At 36.0% G+C, this 16,697-nt stretch overlaps 1 protein-coding gene and 1 long non-coding RNA gene across 2 annotated transcripts; one reads left to right on the forward strand and one right to left on the reverse strand.

The window, feature by feature from the left end:
- The first annotated feature begins 540 nt into the window (after positions 1-540).
- def8 (differentially expressed in FDCP 8 homolog) lies at positions 541-9,716 on the forward strand. Its single transcript, XM_084017483.1, has 12 exons — positions 541-679; positions 1,474-1,596; positions 4,794-4,888; positions 5,038-5,187; positions 6,321-6,462; positions 6,809-6,973; positions 7,152-7,279; positions 7,734-7,847; positions 8,064-8,144; positions 8,554-8,694; positions 8,947-9,056; positions 9,278-9,716. Exons 2-12 carry the CDS (start codon positions 1,488-1,490, stop codon positions 9,369-9,371), a joined length of 1,329 nt encoding a protein of 442 aa, XP_083873609.1. The 5' UTR covers positions 541-679; positions 1,474-1,487; the 3' UTR covers positions 9,372-9,716.
- A 54-nt stretch (positions 9,717-9,770) lies between these two features.
- LOC311018497 lies at positions 9,771-11,589 on the reverse strand. The gene is made up of 2 exons (XR_014597732.1): positions 9,866-11,589; positions 9,771-9,814 (listed from the first exon to the last, which is right to left on the reverse strand). It is a non-coding gene; the product is annotated as an uncharacterized lncRNA (long non-coding RNA).
- Between the last annotated feature and the right edge of the window lie 5,108 nt (positions 11,590-16,697).

Raw genomic sequence — 16,697 nt, forward strand, 5'->3', positions numbered from 1 at the left:
AGGAAGAAAGCAATAGTACGCAAATTATATATATTACAGCATGCAATCACTGTATACTTTATGTTGTCATAAATATCCCCAAATCCAATGCAGACAATCCTCTGTAACGTAAATAATGCTTCAATTAAAATAAAGGATGTCATTTTGCTAGAAGTTTCTTTTTTAATTAGTTCAGCTCACAAGTCATCAATTGGTCACACAAGGCAGGCAGAGGTTACCAAGGTTACGTGCTTCTAACTGGCGAGAACTGATTATTCGCAAAAAAGTAACGATAGCACACTTATTGAGTATGTAGTGCACACTAGCAGGAAAAGAGACGAACGCAGGGTATACTCACTTTCAAAGTTAAAGCATCAAACATTACTACGATATAAAAAAATAACCAAATCTATACAAAAGGTTGAATAGTTGTGTTTTGATGTATTTGTTGTGTTTAAAATTGAATACAGACAATGTATCTAAAGTATTCTTAACGTCCTTGTATTCGTGTATGGTATGTATGGATGCTTTTATTTTGGGAATCCCAACCGGAAATGGTCTTTTTGAACAATTGATGATTTTACGCATTTTGCCTTGTGATGTTGCCGATGGCAAAACAACACGGGAAGCGTCGACCATAATCATATTATCATATTTAACAGCTGCCGCGTCCTTAATGATCAATACGATCGACAACGGGGTAAGCTTCGATTAGTTTCCATCACATACATGTTGGTTTCCAGGGCTAACGTTAGTTAGCTTAAGCTAGCTGTTGACATTTGTGCATTGGTGTTGATGTACCTTTTTCTATCGATAGCATAGCGGTGATTATTCACATTGATTATCCTACATGTTGAGTTTGATACCCGAAACTAAAACGTTAACCTGAACGTTTGATCAACAATCGATCTGATTGGTTACAGTCGGCGAACTGTTACTAACGTTTCTCAGGATCTGCAATATCGGTTCAGATCATCCTTACTGATTTACACACGAATACACAGTGAATTAATTCGTGTATTGAGTCATATTTAGAATGAGTTTTTCTTCCATACACCACATACTTGGAGGAACAAGGAACAGGAAATCAGGAACAGAAAAACATAGTTAAAGGTGAGGAGTTCACTTGATATGAAGTGAGTTTGGTTATTAACAGTTTATATATATATATATATATATATATATATATATATATATATAGTTTAGGACGTTTTCAACCTCAGTATTTGTAGGTAAGAAACGGTTGCATGTTGGCCTTGTGAACTCTGAGGTCACGGTGATGTCATGTCTTCAGAGACATGACGTTTGAACAGAAAGTGTGAATAACAACCAGGTTGAAAGACTGAATTGAGACCTGATTAGAAACACTTTGCTCTAAACGATAACCATGCAGACACATTAGGTTTCCGTTAAACCATGGATTCCACTTTCCTGCCACACAAGAGGGGAGGGAATCAACCTCAGTGTGACTGTCGTGTCTTGTGCCTTCTTTAGATGTAGCCAATGAAATGGAGTATGATGAGAGACTCGCACATTTCCGCCAAAGCCGCCTCAATCCCTTTGATCGTGGAGAGGAAGAAGATGGTCCCCAAGGAGGCAAGACGCCGCCACTGCATGGTAACGTGGAATATGACCTCACGTTTTGTTTCACTTTGACATCTGCTGTTCAGTTCAAGGAACGTCAGTGTTGCTTTTTAGGTACAGCTGTTTCATGTACACTCAACGTATTACTAAGGAAGCCGTGATGTCATATGGACATCATTTATTGGAGCTCGTTCATTGGACAGTTGTTGCTCCGTAGGAAAACCGTAAAACCGGGTTTATTGTGGTGACTGACAACGACTAATACTGCACTTCACCTCACGTTATGGGTTCATTTATTTTCTCTAGTTGTCACAAAGACCTCATGAAGAAAAGGCTGGTTCAAAGCATCGTTATATATGCAACATTTCACTGTAGGGAACTGCTAAAATACACGGAGGAGGACAACCAGCACAACTGGTATCTGTTTTAGCTGTTCACTTTCAGATCTCAGGGGAAAAAACACAGAAATGCTTTGCTGACATGTATAAATGCAGCAGATAACATCGTGAGGATGAGAAATAAATGCCTCCCAGCTTTTAATATTGTGTTATGCTCTGAAAAGACTTTGTAATTAGGGGTATTTATAAGCCATTGTTTGTTTGTTGCCATGAGGACTTTGGTGCTGCAGTGTTTTCTGTCATCTCTTGGTTGCTGCTTTTCTAAATCTCACTCACGTGCAGATGTTGACTCGCTCCCCTGACTGGACCAGACACAGTGAGGCTACTATGGGCTTTGATCACGTGACTACGGCTCCCTTGTGAAATTGATTTGCCAAATTATTTCCCTCAAACATTTACACAAGTTAAACCGTTTTCATCCTGTTTAGAATCCGAACACAAAGAATATGCCCGATGGACGGTGCAGTCATGATAGCTGAACCAGGGGAAACGAAAAACACAGCAAAGTAACACTTCCTGTATTTTAGGATGCAGCAATTAAAGACAGTTTCTTCTGATAATAACCATAGTGTTTACAGGAAAGCCTGACACATGGAGCTATTTTTTTGCTTCCTTATCCTCCCTAGTACTGAGAAGACACAGCAGTTCTCTGCACTTGTTCAGTAACATCAGTAAGTCGGTTAAAATGTGTGACTAACGTGGTTTACCATGAATCATTTGCAAAATGATTAGTTGAAGGCCTTTTCAAATCTATCATACTTAATCATTTCAGTATACACTATCTTGAAGATATGATCAGAATGTCTTTTAGTGTGTATTTTGCACAGATTTTATTTGGCGGACAGACTTGATTTGGCCAATATTGCATAATTGCGTTCGTCAAAAAGAATAGAGGACGATGACGTGTTGCTAGTATTGAAGAGATTTTCCTCAGACTAACTCTAGGGGAACCTCCATGCAGCGTGATGGAAGTGGGGACTGTAAAAGACAAACTGCTTACAATCTAATAATGCATATCACAACCCGACAAACGGCAGCCTTGAACATTACATACCGTTGTTTCAACACACTCGGCGTGTCGATAGAACAAAAATGTACACGGTATTAAGGTAGTATTTATTACAGTGTTATTTAGATTGCATTCAGCTGTACACGTTATATAGTCCTCTTAGTACATACCCACTTTCTGATGAAACGGCACTCATCAGTATTTGTTTTACAATAATACCAAAACATTTGTCAGGTGGACAGGTGATTGGTAATGTTGCTGCATGTAAATAAGCATTGGTTAACCAACAAAAGATGATAAGTCAGATGTTCTGCTGTCCTGGGGGACCAAATCAATAAATCTGTTAGTATTCGTGCAGATTGCTATGGCATATCGTTTACAGTACACTACACACCACATAAACCTACACCAAACCAGCAAAACGTTCCAATTTTTTTATTTTTTTTTATTTTTAGAAAACTGTGTTTATGCCTACGGTACACACAAAACCATGATTTCAATAAGCACACAAAGCATCAACTACGCCCTGATGGTATGAATGAAAAACATTTGTGGCTTCTGTGTGCGGGCACAATACATACATGTAGTAAACACACATACACACAGCTATCCTAATGTGTAACGCATTGATGTGTACCAATGAACTTACCTGCACATATCCCATTCCTCTGCATAGCTGCCTTCCTAATTCTTTAGCGTTCCACTAGATGAGAGAGATGAGTGTAGGGAGTAGGGGTGGGTAAAAATATCGATACAGCAATATATCATGATACTTTGCTGCCCAATACAAAATCGATTTTTCAACTCCAAAGATCGATTTAAAAAAAATAAATAAATAAGATTCATGTTTAGACGCGTTATGAATGCAGTACTTTATCCTTTTTCATTGTATTTATTCCAGTGAATTTCATGGAAATTAATCAAATGGAGAGGCTGTTTTGAATGAAATAGTTTTGACTCATTTTGTCCTCTGATCAATATCATCTGATGTACATATACAGGTTCTTGTGTTTTCATCTTTATTTATATCGCAATATCGTGATACGTATCGTATCGTGATGAAAGTATCGTGATACGTATCATATCGTGAGGTTCTTGCCAATACTCACCCCTAGAAGGGAGACTCACTATTGATGTTTTGGAATATGATGTTATCTGCCATATAACTCTTCATGTCCTCCTCCTACTAACTAACTAACTAACTAACTAACTAACTAACTAACTACCTGCCTGCCAAAGGTGTGTCATAAAGTTACAAACTGAGTTTGGTAAATGCATTGGTGTTAATGGTTTCGGAGATAGTGCTTCAAGAATTCATGTAAGCATTCCTACAGCTTACTGTATTATCATCAAAGTAAGACCAATGGTTATGGTCATGTGACTAATAAAAAGATCAGAATCCTTCCACATTTCTCAGGACTTTGATAGACCGATGCACACATGCAACTGATCGTAGCAGCAGCAGTTACAGAATGTAAGCGCTGCATTAAAGCATTAAAGCCTTATGAATGTCTACAGAACAGACGGATTGAAAACCTTTTAAAAAGTGATCAGCACTTCAAAGTTCATTCATTTGGTTGGAGTTTGTCTCGTCGTCTTGGTTACACATTACCTAAACTGATAAGACAGTTTCACGGGATTCCTCCGCTTGTCATTTGCCTTCTTCCTGACTTCTTGAGTGGTTAGTCACAGCCTAGGGATTGTCTTGAGTGGCCACGGTCACGTGTGTGAAATTTGCACGCTTGGCTGAGTGCACTTACCACACCACCGTGTGTGTGCTTACAACAAGAACCGCACTTTATACCACGTTGCTTTCTTTCCAGAATCGAGGCCTGAGCTGTTCTCTGGGACCAGAACCCACAGTTCAGACCGGACCATGGACCTCGGTCTAGCTGAGGACCACTTCTCAAGGCCCATGGTAAGTAAAGCATTGTTCCTGCTGTTTGCCTCAAACTAAAAAATACACTCAATTTAACGCTTTCGTATTTTCAAACCTAATGAGTGCTTACATTCATACTAGCTGTTGTATTTTATGTAAATGCTTTTGCTCGTGTTCGTCTGTTTCAGGGTTCCTTTGTGGCTCCAGACATTGAACAGCTGAAAATGGCCATAGAGGAGTGTAAAAAGCTGATCTTGGAGCTGCCAGAACACTCGGAGAGACAGAAGGACACTGTGGTGAAACTAATCCACCTCCGACTCAAACTACAGGAACTTAAGGTTGGAGCTGAGGAGAGGTTGGAGAAGCATGATATTGTAGTGATGCTGACTCAGAGGGACAGTCGGTCTAGTTGACCAATTTCACCTTTCCAATTCTGTGGAATGCACAGGTGTACACAAACGTTTGCAGATGGAAAAGCATCATGCATGACTTTTTACACCATTCCTGACCAAGCATTTCCTGACACGAATGCTGAATTCAAGGAAAATATGCAATTCAGGCGTGAAAAATGAACTGATGGGTAAAATATATCCAGAGGAAATTTAAAGTGTTAGTGTAATTGGCCTGTAGCCAAAATGTGATGGTTGTTAGAGATGTGATGCTCGTTACAAAGATAATCGGGAATATCATAAGCTTATTATAGGCATAAACCTGCAGGGAACATTTCAAATAGAGACTTTATTCAGTATCACATTTAGCCTTTTAGCCGTTACCTGATATGAGATAAATGAGAATAGTCATTTTATACGTTTTCAGATCTGGGATTTTATTTGTTTAATTTTCAGATACGCTTCCATATACATGAATATAACCAGGGTTATAACAATATTACATCAATCTCAAGTTTAACACTATACAGTTAGTCAAAAACACAGATTTTACTGGGGACGTGACCACTTGTGGGTCCTGAGAACCTGTATACATCGCTGCAGCATACACCTTTTCATGAGTTAGGCCGCTCTGAATCATGACACTTGCCATTCTTTAGGTCCAAAAGCATGTTTCTAAGAGAGAGACTTTACTGATATTGTGCCATTTTGAACAACATCAAGTGAATAAGTGGAATGTCGTACACACTGCTGCAGTCTGTAGGCGGTTTTCCCTGAGCACCATGTGATGTCGAGCTTCAGGGCGGGTCATACAGCAAGAACTGAGTATAAGAATGCATAAAAATGAACAACCAGTGCAATGCTGCTTTTATTGAGTTTTATTGAGTTTTTACATCAAAACTTGTAGGTAAATAGGTAATAGTAACACTCATGGTAAAATATGAAAATCTCAATTAGTCTAGGAAGCAGTTTGCCGTAATCCTGATCTTTTTATCACATCATTACATACATAATACCTAAACTGTGTTAATGCTCTGTTAACGGTCTTTGTGAATTTTATTTTTGCACCACGTCCCTCAAAGGACCCGGAGGAGGATGAGCCTAATCTGAGAATCCTACTGGAGCACCGGTTTTCCAAGGAGAAGAGCAAAAGTGTGAAACAGACCTGTGACAAGTGTAGCGCCATCATCTGGGGCCTTATCCAGACGTGGTACACCTGCACAGGTGAGACACGCTGTACAGTGTATTAGTCTTCAAAACTCAGGCCTCTACATGCATACTGCCGTGTTAAAATAGGTGAGCCAATCAGAGGTGGAGGCAGTAATCTGATCTGTCCTGTGTCTTTATAATCAGATTACTGTATTACTAGTCGAACAGGAAATCTGACTTTCCTCTTCCTTAAATGCTTTTAGATTTTCATGTTATGTTATCAGGTTTCCATTTATTTTTTCAAGATAATGTCCTGAAAGGTGTCTTCTTCAAGTTCTTCAAATCCTTTAACCAGCTATTCATATTCAAACCCATCGTAATGTGCTAATGCCATTCCATGATGATCTTTCTCATGTTTCAGGTTGTTACTATCGTTGCCATAGTAAGTGTATGAACCTGATCACCAAGCCCTGTGTCAGGTCAAAGGTCAGCCACCAGTCAGAGTATGAGCTCAGCATCTGCCCTGAGATAGGACTGGACCGGCAAGACTACCGCTGTGCAGAATGTCGCACGCCTATTTCACTGCGTGAGTACAGTTTGATGGATTTATTTAAAAATTCATGATTTGACATAACTTTCAGGAAATTCTCTTTTACATAGTGAAATACTACATAATTAAACGCTGTTTAAAATGTATGTAAGAAAGATATTGCTTCGTATTGTGTCATAGTTTGACCGTATCCTGTGCCATATGTATCTGGTAGGAGGCGTGCCGACTGAAGCCAGACAGTGTGACTACACAGGCCAGTATTACTGTAGCACATGCCACTGGAATGACACCGCCACCGTCCCAGCTCGGGTCATCCACAACTGGGAGTTTGAATCACGCAAGGTACGCTCAACGTCCACTCCACATGTGAAAGTACTTCGTCACTTGAAGAGATCGCTGTCATCCTTATTGTTGCCACTGTTGCAAGATATTCAAATCTGCAACCATGCTCTGATAAATGTGACTGCTAAAGAATGACGCCAAGAATTTTGTAACAGAAGGATCAAATAGGCTTTATATTAGGTTTTACAAGATAAAGTCAATTTACTAGTCATGAGGAGTACTGCACAGCCCGTGGCTGTAGGGGACTTTGTCAGGGCTAGAATGACTCAAGCAGTTTGATCTACTTACATTCCCATCTCTGATATATGCCTGCCTTCAAGTTTAACCCAGGTCAGGAGGACCTTTGAATCCGGCTCAGCTCCATGTACATCCATGTTGGTATGAGAGGGGTATTGATATGTTCTTGTGTGTTTATTCGGCCGGTCCGTGTTCTGACTCTGTGTCTCTGTTTCAGGTTTGTCGCTCCTCAATGCGCTACCTGGCCCTGATGATCGCACGACCTGTGCTGAAGCTGAAAGAAATCAATCCGCTGCTATTCAACTTTGTGGAGGAACTGGTTGAGATCAGGGTAGGAAGCTCCACTCTTTCTGGAGGCACGAGTAAAAACCATGCATGAACTGTTGAGTTTGTAAAGACCTCCGTGGAGATTAAGTCAGTTTCTTTGCCGGCTGGCTTCTAGAATCGACGCCTTCAGTCCAGCTACTGTTAGAGTAAGAGAGATTAACGCTGTGCATTAAATGAGACTGACCGATGTGTGTTTCTGTGTGTGTGTCGTACTTTACAGAAACTTCGGCAAGATATTTTGCTGATGAAACCCTATTTTATTACCTGTAAGGAAGCCATGGAGGCTCGGCTATTACTACAGGTGAGCTTCTCCTCACTGCCTTTGGAGGGTGGAGTTAAAATGTCACACACAGAGGCATGATGTGATGATATGTGAAGTTGTAATATGTTACAACAGCACCACCGTGTGTTGGAAGTCGTGAGTTTAGGCTGTATCGGAAAAGTTGTAAATTTGACTTTTTTGTTTATGCGTTGAATGTATGTAAAGTTAAGCACTGTAAAGTTAGTCAGCATTCATTTTAGTGTGATTTTAACCCTGTAATAGCTGGATAATGTGGATTGCCTGCTACGAGGCTACTAACAGAGAGCACAAGGTCGCTTCAGATTGATAGCATTTTCTGAAATAAACACAAATACATCATTAAAAAGGCATTTCCAACATACAAAAAACCCCCCATTTTAATGATTTGCTTTTGTGTTTGTGTTCCCAGCTACACGACAGACAGCACTTTGTGGAGAACGACGACATGTACTCCCTGCAGGACCTGATTGACATCTCCAGTGGCAGACTCAGCTGCTCCCTCACAGAGATCCACACCACGTTTGCTAAGCACATCAAACTAGACTGTGAGGTGAGCTGAAAGAAAAATACTGATGACTTACTTTGTTAGAAAGCTTATTTTCCTGTGTATGTGTCACACCTATCATAATCTGGTAATCAATAGAATTATTTGCTTAAGGAGTAGAGATGATGTAGCCTTCCTGAAACCTTGACTTTCTGTCCCATTTTGTGTGTGTGTGTGTGTGTGTGTGTCTGTGTGTGTCTGTGTCTGTGTGTGTGTGTGTGTGTGTCTGTGTGTGTGTGTGTGTGTGTGTGTGTGTAGCGTTGTCAGGCTAAAGGATTTGTGTGTGAGCTGTGTAAGGAAGGAGACATTCTGTTCCCGTTTGACAGTCATACCTCAGTGTGCCACGACTGCTCCGCTGTCTTCCACAGGTTAGTTTCCACCAAGCGACAGTAAACCATGTGACTGTGAGGAGTTTAAAATGAACATCGCAGTAACGGGTATCAAATAGGAAATCCTCAGGCAGCCCTACTTTTAAGAGGTGCTACTATTAATCAAAGTAAAAGCAAAGACAGACAGTTATTGGGATAAAATAGTCGCAGATCACCAGTTAACCAACACAAACACTGTGCTTTATTATGTGTCTCTTTAGAGATTGTTACTATGACAACTCCACAACTTGTCCACGATGTGCCAGAATGACTGATCGCAAGCAGGACGAGGAGCCAGATGGGAAAGTTGCATGAAAGTGCGGCGAGGACCGCCTGATGTTACTGGAAAACTTTGCCACATGTCATGCTCTACTCAATCAAGAAAGTCTAACTGAGTACTAGCTTTGTCCTCGTCCCTGGTTTGTTTTGTGTGTATGTAGATTCTGTTGTGTGTTTGACTCGCATAATGAAGCAGGGTACTTCGACGGCCCATCTGGAAATTAATATATTTTTTTGTTATCCGACTTTTGCATTCATTGAATGCTGTGTGTGTGTTTGAAGGAGTGTGTGCATTGGCTTGTATAAATGTACAAAATAAACGCCCTGTAGAGAAAAGCCACCTCATCCGTAGGTGATTATGCTTTATGTGATTATGCATGCACATGTTGTATATTTGTTTGTTTTTTTCTGATTGTTAAGGCACTATCTTTGAAATTATAGGCTATTATTTTGCAAAATTCTACAGACTAACCACAAAACTAAATCTCTTTCACACACACACACACACACACACACACACACACACACACACACACACACACACACACACACACACACACACACAAATGGCCGACTACGCACTGAATAGAAATGATAAACACTTTTGCTTTTTTTTTGGAATAGCAGTTAATAAAGTTTTATCATTTCATGTCATATCTGTCTGTTGTGGAAGGTGTTCAGAAACGGGACCATGGTGCAGTGTTGTGTGGGCATAGGACTGCAGAACGGTGAAGCCTGAGTTTTGGATATGTTGATAAAGGTTCGGTGGTCGACCATGTTTTCTGCCACAGTTTTTGCAAAGTTGAAACTTGTCTCTCCCATCCTGTATATTAGCTCATGATGCACTGCAGCTCTGTAAACTCTAAAACGATGTAGCAGAGTGTGAAAAGACGAGGACCAGTCAGTGTGATGTAGCACCGTGCACTTTCAGATCGTTGAACATTTCTTTTTCTCAGTTGTTTTACGTCTGAGTTTCTTTAGAGAGCGACTGCATCGCTGCCTTCCCAGGTTTCAGAGATGGTGCTTTGAGAATCACTGTGAAAAAACTCAACTATTACAAGCCTCGACTGCATTAACAAACTGCCAACGTTGTTGAATACTAAACTTTAAGGTTGCCGTATACAAACGTGGTTATGAATTTAAAGGATTATAACTCCAGTTTCCAAAGACTAACTGACTAAGTTATATAAACCAAAAATTTGCCTTTTAGCTTTTTGGTATTTGAGTCACGAAATCTCGTAAACATGTTTTGTTTCCAAGAATCTGTTTATAAGGTTAACGACTAACAAGCATCGTTTAATTAATTAATAAGAACTGAATTTCATTTATTAGATTGTGGTGTTTACACATCAGTCCCAACGTTATCTCACAAGTAGGCTACTGTTGCTAAAGCAACCTGTCAGGCATAATCTGTTATCTGCTTCACATTTAATATGGTCTGAAGGAAATACTTAACGACTTAAAGCAATGTCTCTTTTCAGCGTGGGCCTGCTTTGAGTTGGTAAAATGTCAATTAGCCACATTGGATACTGGAAACTGGATATTGGATACTGTTTTTTGTTTGTTTTTTGAAACGGGGTTCTGTCTATACAATCATTAACACCATCTCGTATATAAAACATACGTTTGGAACAGATTTATAAGCAAAGCATGCATCACCAGTACATATTCTTTAAGGGGAATTGTTTCACTGCAAAAGAAAAGACAAATGGACGTTAAATGTGCTTTCCTCTTATTCAAAACTGAACTAATGTTAGACAGTTTGATCTGTGTTTAATCCGGTTCAGTTTAGTGCAGAATGTAGCAAATAGATGCCATGACTCATGAACATCGTGTGCCTGAAAGCGTCATCCAGCTGTAATCTGAACGTCTTGATCATGGTAGGTGTAGTGGTCGTTGATGAGGAGGTAACGGAGGAGAACATACTCCCATATATGGTAATGGCCTTTTGGCTGATAGGTGGGTATACGTGTGTACACCCTCCACCACACCAGGTATTATACACTACCGTCATGTTGGTTTCAGCCAGTCTTAATGTACCTATAGCACATGTCCAGAGAGAACAAAGGTGTTAATTTACATTTTTGGTAATGTGAATATGTTGACCCTGAAGTGTTTCTTTTAAAAATAATGACTTATGCTGTGTTATCTTAAAGCATGATTTTTGTTTTCAAACTGAGGGACATTCTTGATGTTGGTAAAGACGTTCCCTGTTGTAAAACGTGAAGTACTACATGAATAAAGTAATGAAATGCACGGTTTCATCATAATATATTATTACTTTTTTCGACATACGATATTATGACTTTCTTGATATACTGTACTGACTTTTTTTTGACATACTATACTATGAATGTTTCAACAAACTGACTTTTTATCACTTTTTTCGACATACTATACTATGACTTTTTAAAAATACTATATTTTTTCATACACTTTTTTCTTATATTATGACTTTTTGGACATGATATACTATGACTTTTTTCATAACTTTTGGATATACTATGAATTTGTAACACTTTTTACGTACAAATTTTTCTTATACTGACTTTTTTTGACATACTATGACTTTTTGTCACTTTTTTTTTTACATACTATACTTTGACTTTTTTGACATACTTTGACTTTTTCGACATACTAACCTATGAATTTGTAACACTTTTTACATACATTTTTCTTATACTGACTTTTTTCGACATACTATGACTTTTTTTTACATACTATACTTTGACTTTTTCGACATACTAACCTATGATTTTTTTTCGACATACTATACTTTGACTTTTTCGACATACTAACCTATGATTTTTTTTCGACATACTATACTATGAATTCTTAACACTTTTTACTTACACATTTTTCTTATACTGACTTTTTTTGACATACTATGACTTTTTGTCACTTTTTTTTTTACATACTATACTTTGACTTTTTTACACGGGGAGAACATGCAAACTCCACACAGAAGGAACCCGGGCCGACCCGGGGATCGAACCCGGGACCCTTTTGCTGTGAGGCGAGAGTGCTACCCACTACACCACCGTGCAGCCCTCGACATACTATACTTTGACTTTTTCGACATACTAACCTATGATTTTTTTTCGACATACTATACCTGACTTTTTTCAAAGTATTATTTTATGACTTTTTTCAACATACTATACTATGAATTTTTAACACTTTTTACACACACATTTTTCTTATACTGACTTTTTTGGACATACTATGACTTTTTGTCACTTTTTTTTTTACATACTATACTTTGACTTTTTTGACATACTTTGACTTTTTCGACATACTAACCTATGAATTCTTTTCGACATACTATACTTTGACTTTTTCGACATACTAACCTATGAATTCTTTTCGACATACTATACTTTGACTTTTTCGACATACTAACCAATGAATTTGTAACACTTTTTACATACATTTTTCTTATACTGATTTTTTTTGACATACTATGACTTTTTGTCACTTTTTTTTTTTACATACTATACTTTGACTTTTTTGACATACTTTGACTTTTTCGACATACTAACCTATGATTTTTTTTCGACAGACTATACTTTGACTTTTACGACATACTAACCTATGAATTTGTAACACTTTTTACATACATTTTTCTTATACTGACTTTTTTCGACATACTATGACTTTTTTTTACATACTATACTTTGACTTTTTCGACATACTAACCTATGATTTTTTTTCGACATACTATACCTGACTTTTTTCAAAGTATTATTTTATGACTTTTTTCAACATACTATACTATGAATTTTTAACACTTTTTACATACACATTTTTCTTATACTGACTTTTTTTGACATACTATGACTTTTTGTCACTTTTTTTTTTACATACTATACTTTGACTTTTTTGACATACTTTGACTTTTTCGACATACTAACCTATGAATTCTTTTCGACATACTATACTTTGACTTTTTCGACATACTAACCTATGAATTCTTTTCGACATACTATACTTTGACTTTTTCGACATACTAACCTATGAATTTGTAACACTTTTTACATACATTTTTCTTATACTGACTTTTTTTGACATACTATGACTTTTTGTCACTTTTTTTTTTTCATACTATACTTTGACTTTTTTGACATACTTTGACTTTTTCAACATACTAACCTATGAATTCTTTTCGACATACTATACTTTGACTTTTTCGACATACTAACCTATGATTTTTTTTCGACAGACTATACTTTGACTTTTACGACATACTAACCTATGAATTTGTAACACTTTTTACATACATTTTTCTTATACTGACTTTTTTCGACATACTATGACTTTTTTTTACATACTATACTTTGACTTTTTCGACATACTAACCTATGATTTTTTTTCGACATACTATACTTTGACTTTTTCGACATACTAACATATGATTTTTTTTCGACATACTATACCTTGACTTTTTTCAAAGTATTATTTTATGACTTTTTTCAACATACTAACCTATGAATTTGTAACACTTTTTACATACATTTTTCTTATACTGACTTTTTTTGACATACTATGACTTTTTGTCACTTTTTTTTTTTCATACTATACTTTGACTTTTTTGACATACTTTGACTTTTTCAACATACTAACCTATGAATTCTTTTCGACATACTATACTTTGACTTTTTCGACATACTAACCTATGAATTTTTTTCGACATATTATACTTTGACTTTTTTCGACATACTAACCTATGATTTTTTTTCGACATACTATACCTTGACTTTTTTCAAAGTATTATTTTATGACTTTTTTCAACATACTAACCTATGATTTTGTAACACTTTTTACATACATTTTTCTTATACTGACTTTTTTTGACATACTATGACTTTTTGTCACTTTTTTTTTTTACATACTATACTTTGACTTTTTTGACATACTTTGACTTTTTCGACATACTAACCTATGAATTCTTTTCGACATACTATACTTTGACTTTTTCGACATACTAACCTATGAATTTGTAACACTTTTTACATACATTTTTCTTATACTGACTTTTTTTGACATACTATGACTTTTTTTTACATACTATACTTTGACTTTTTCGACATACTAACCTATGAATTTGTAACACTTTTTACATACATTTTTCTTATACTGACTTTTTTCGACATACTATGACTTTTTTTTACATACTATACTTTGACTTTTTCGACATACTAACCTATGATTTTTTTTCGACATACTATACCTTGACTTTTTTCAAAGTATTATTTTATGACTTTTTTTACATACTATACTTTGACTTTTTTGACATACTTTGACTTTTTCGACATACTAACCTATGAATTCTTTTTTACATACTATACTTTGACTTTTTCGACATACTAACCTATGAATTTGTAACACTTTTTACATACATTTTTCTTATACTGACTTTTTTCGACATACTATGACTTTTTGTCACTTTTTTTTTTTTACATACTATACTTTGACTTTTTTGACATATTTTGACTTTTTCGACATACTAACCTATGAATTCTTTTCGACATACTATACTTTGACTTTTTCGACATACTAACCTATGATTTTTTTTCGACATACTATACCTTGACTTTTATCAAAGTATTATTTTATGACTTTTTTCAACATACTATACTATGAATTTTTAACACTTTTTACATACACATTTTTCTTATACTGACTTTTTTTGACATACTATGACTTTTTGTCACTTTTTTTTTTACATACTATACTTTGACTTTTTTGACATACTTTGACTTTTTCAACATACTAACCTATGAATTCTTTTCGACATACTATACTTTGACTTTTTCGACATACTAACCTATGAATTTTTTTCGACATACTATACTTTGACTTTTTCGACATACTAACCTATGATTTTTTTTCGACATACTATACCTTGACTTTTTTCAAAGTATTATTTTATGACTTTCAACATACTAACCTATGAATTTGTAACACTTTTTACATACATTTTTCTTATACTGACTTTTTTTGACATACTATGACTTTTTGTCACTTTTTTTTTTTTACATACTATACTTTGACTTTTTTGACATACTTTGACTTTTTCGACATACTAACCTATGAATTCTTTTCGACATACTATACTTTGACTTTTTCGACATACTAACCTATGAATTTGTAACACTTTTTACATACATTTTTCTTATACTGACTTTTTTTGACATACTATGACTTTTTTTTTACATACTATACTTTGACTTTTTCGACATACTAACCTATGAATTTGTAACACTTTTTACATACATTTTTCTTATACTGACTTTTTTTGACATACTATGACTTTTTGTCACTTTTTTTTTTTACATACTATACTTTGACTTTTTCGACATACTAACCTATGATTTTTTTTCGACATACTATACTTTGACTTTTTCGACATACTAACCTATGAATTCTTTTCGACATACTATACTTTGACTTTTACGACATACTAACCTATGAATTTGTAACACTTTTTACATACATTTTTCTTATACTGACTTTTTTTGACATACTATGACTTTTTTTTACATACTATACTTTGACTTTTTCAACATACTAACCTATGATTTTTTTTCGACATACTATACTTTGACTTTTTCGACATACTAACCTATGATTTTTTTTCGACATACTATACTTTGACTTTTTCGACATACTAACCTATGATTTTTTTTCGACATACTATACCTTGACTTTTTTCAAAGTATTATTTTATGACTTTTTTCAACATACTATATTATGAATTTTTAACACTTTTTACATACACATTTTTCTTATACTGACTTTTTTTTTGACATACTATGACTTTTTGTCACTTTTTTTTTTGACATACTATACTTTGACTTTTTTGACATACTTTGACTTTTTCGACATACTAACCTGAATTCTTTTCGACATACTATACTTTGACTTTTTCGACATACTAACCTATGAATTTGTATCACTTTTTACATACATTTTTCTTATACTGACTTTTTTCGACATACTATGACTTTTTTTTACATACTATACTTTGACTTTTTTCAACTATTATTTTATGACTTTTTTCAACATACTATACTATGAATTTTTTCGTCACATGACATTAGTGTTACACCTCTCATAAAACAGCCGTGTGTTCTGAATCCTCTACGTCTTCCACTCACATTCATCTTACCACCTGATGGATACCACACGACACATGGTTTATGCCAGGTCTGATTTCTACAGATTATAACTAACTTAGCCTGCATCCTCAGTCCAGTACATCCTGATGCTCCTTCCTGTTTTCTAAACAGCCAGACTGACTCTCAACAGAGAACCTTTCATTTATTTCTTTGTCTCATTCATGGTCATTCCCATGAACCG

This window comes from Eutrigla gurnardus (genome assembly GCF_963514095.1).
Source record: "Eutrigla gurnardus genome assembly, chromosome: 1".
Classification (NCBI taxonomy): Eukaryota; Metazoa; Chordata; class Actinopteri; order Perciformes; family Triglidae; genus Eutrigla; species Eutrigla gurnardus.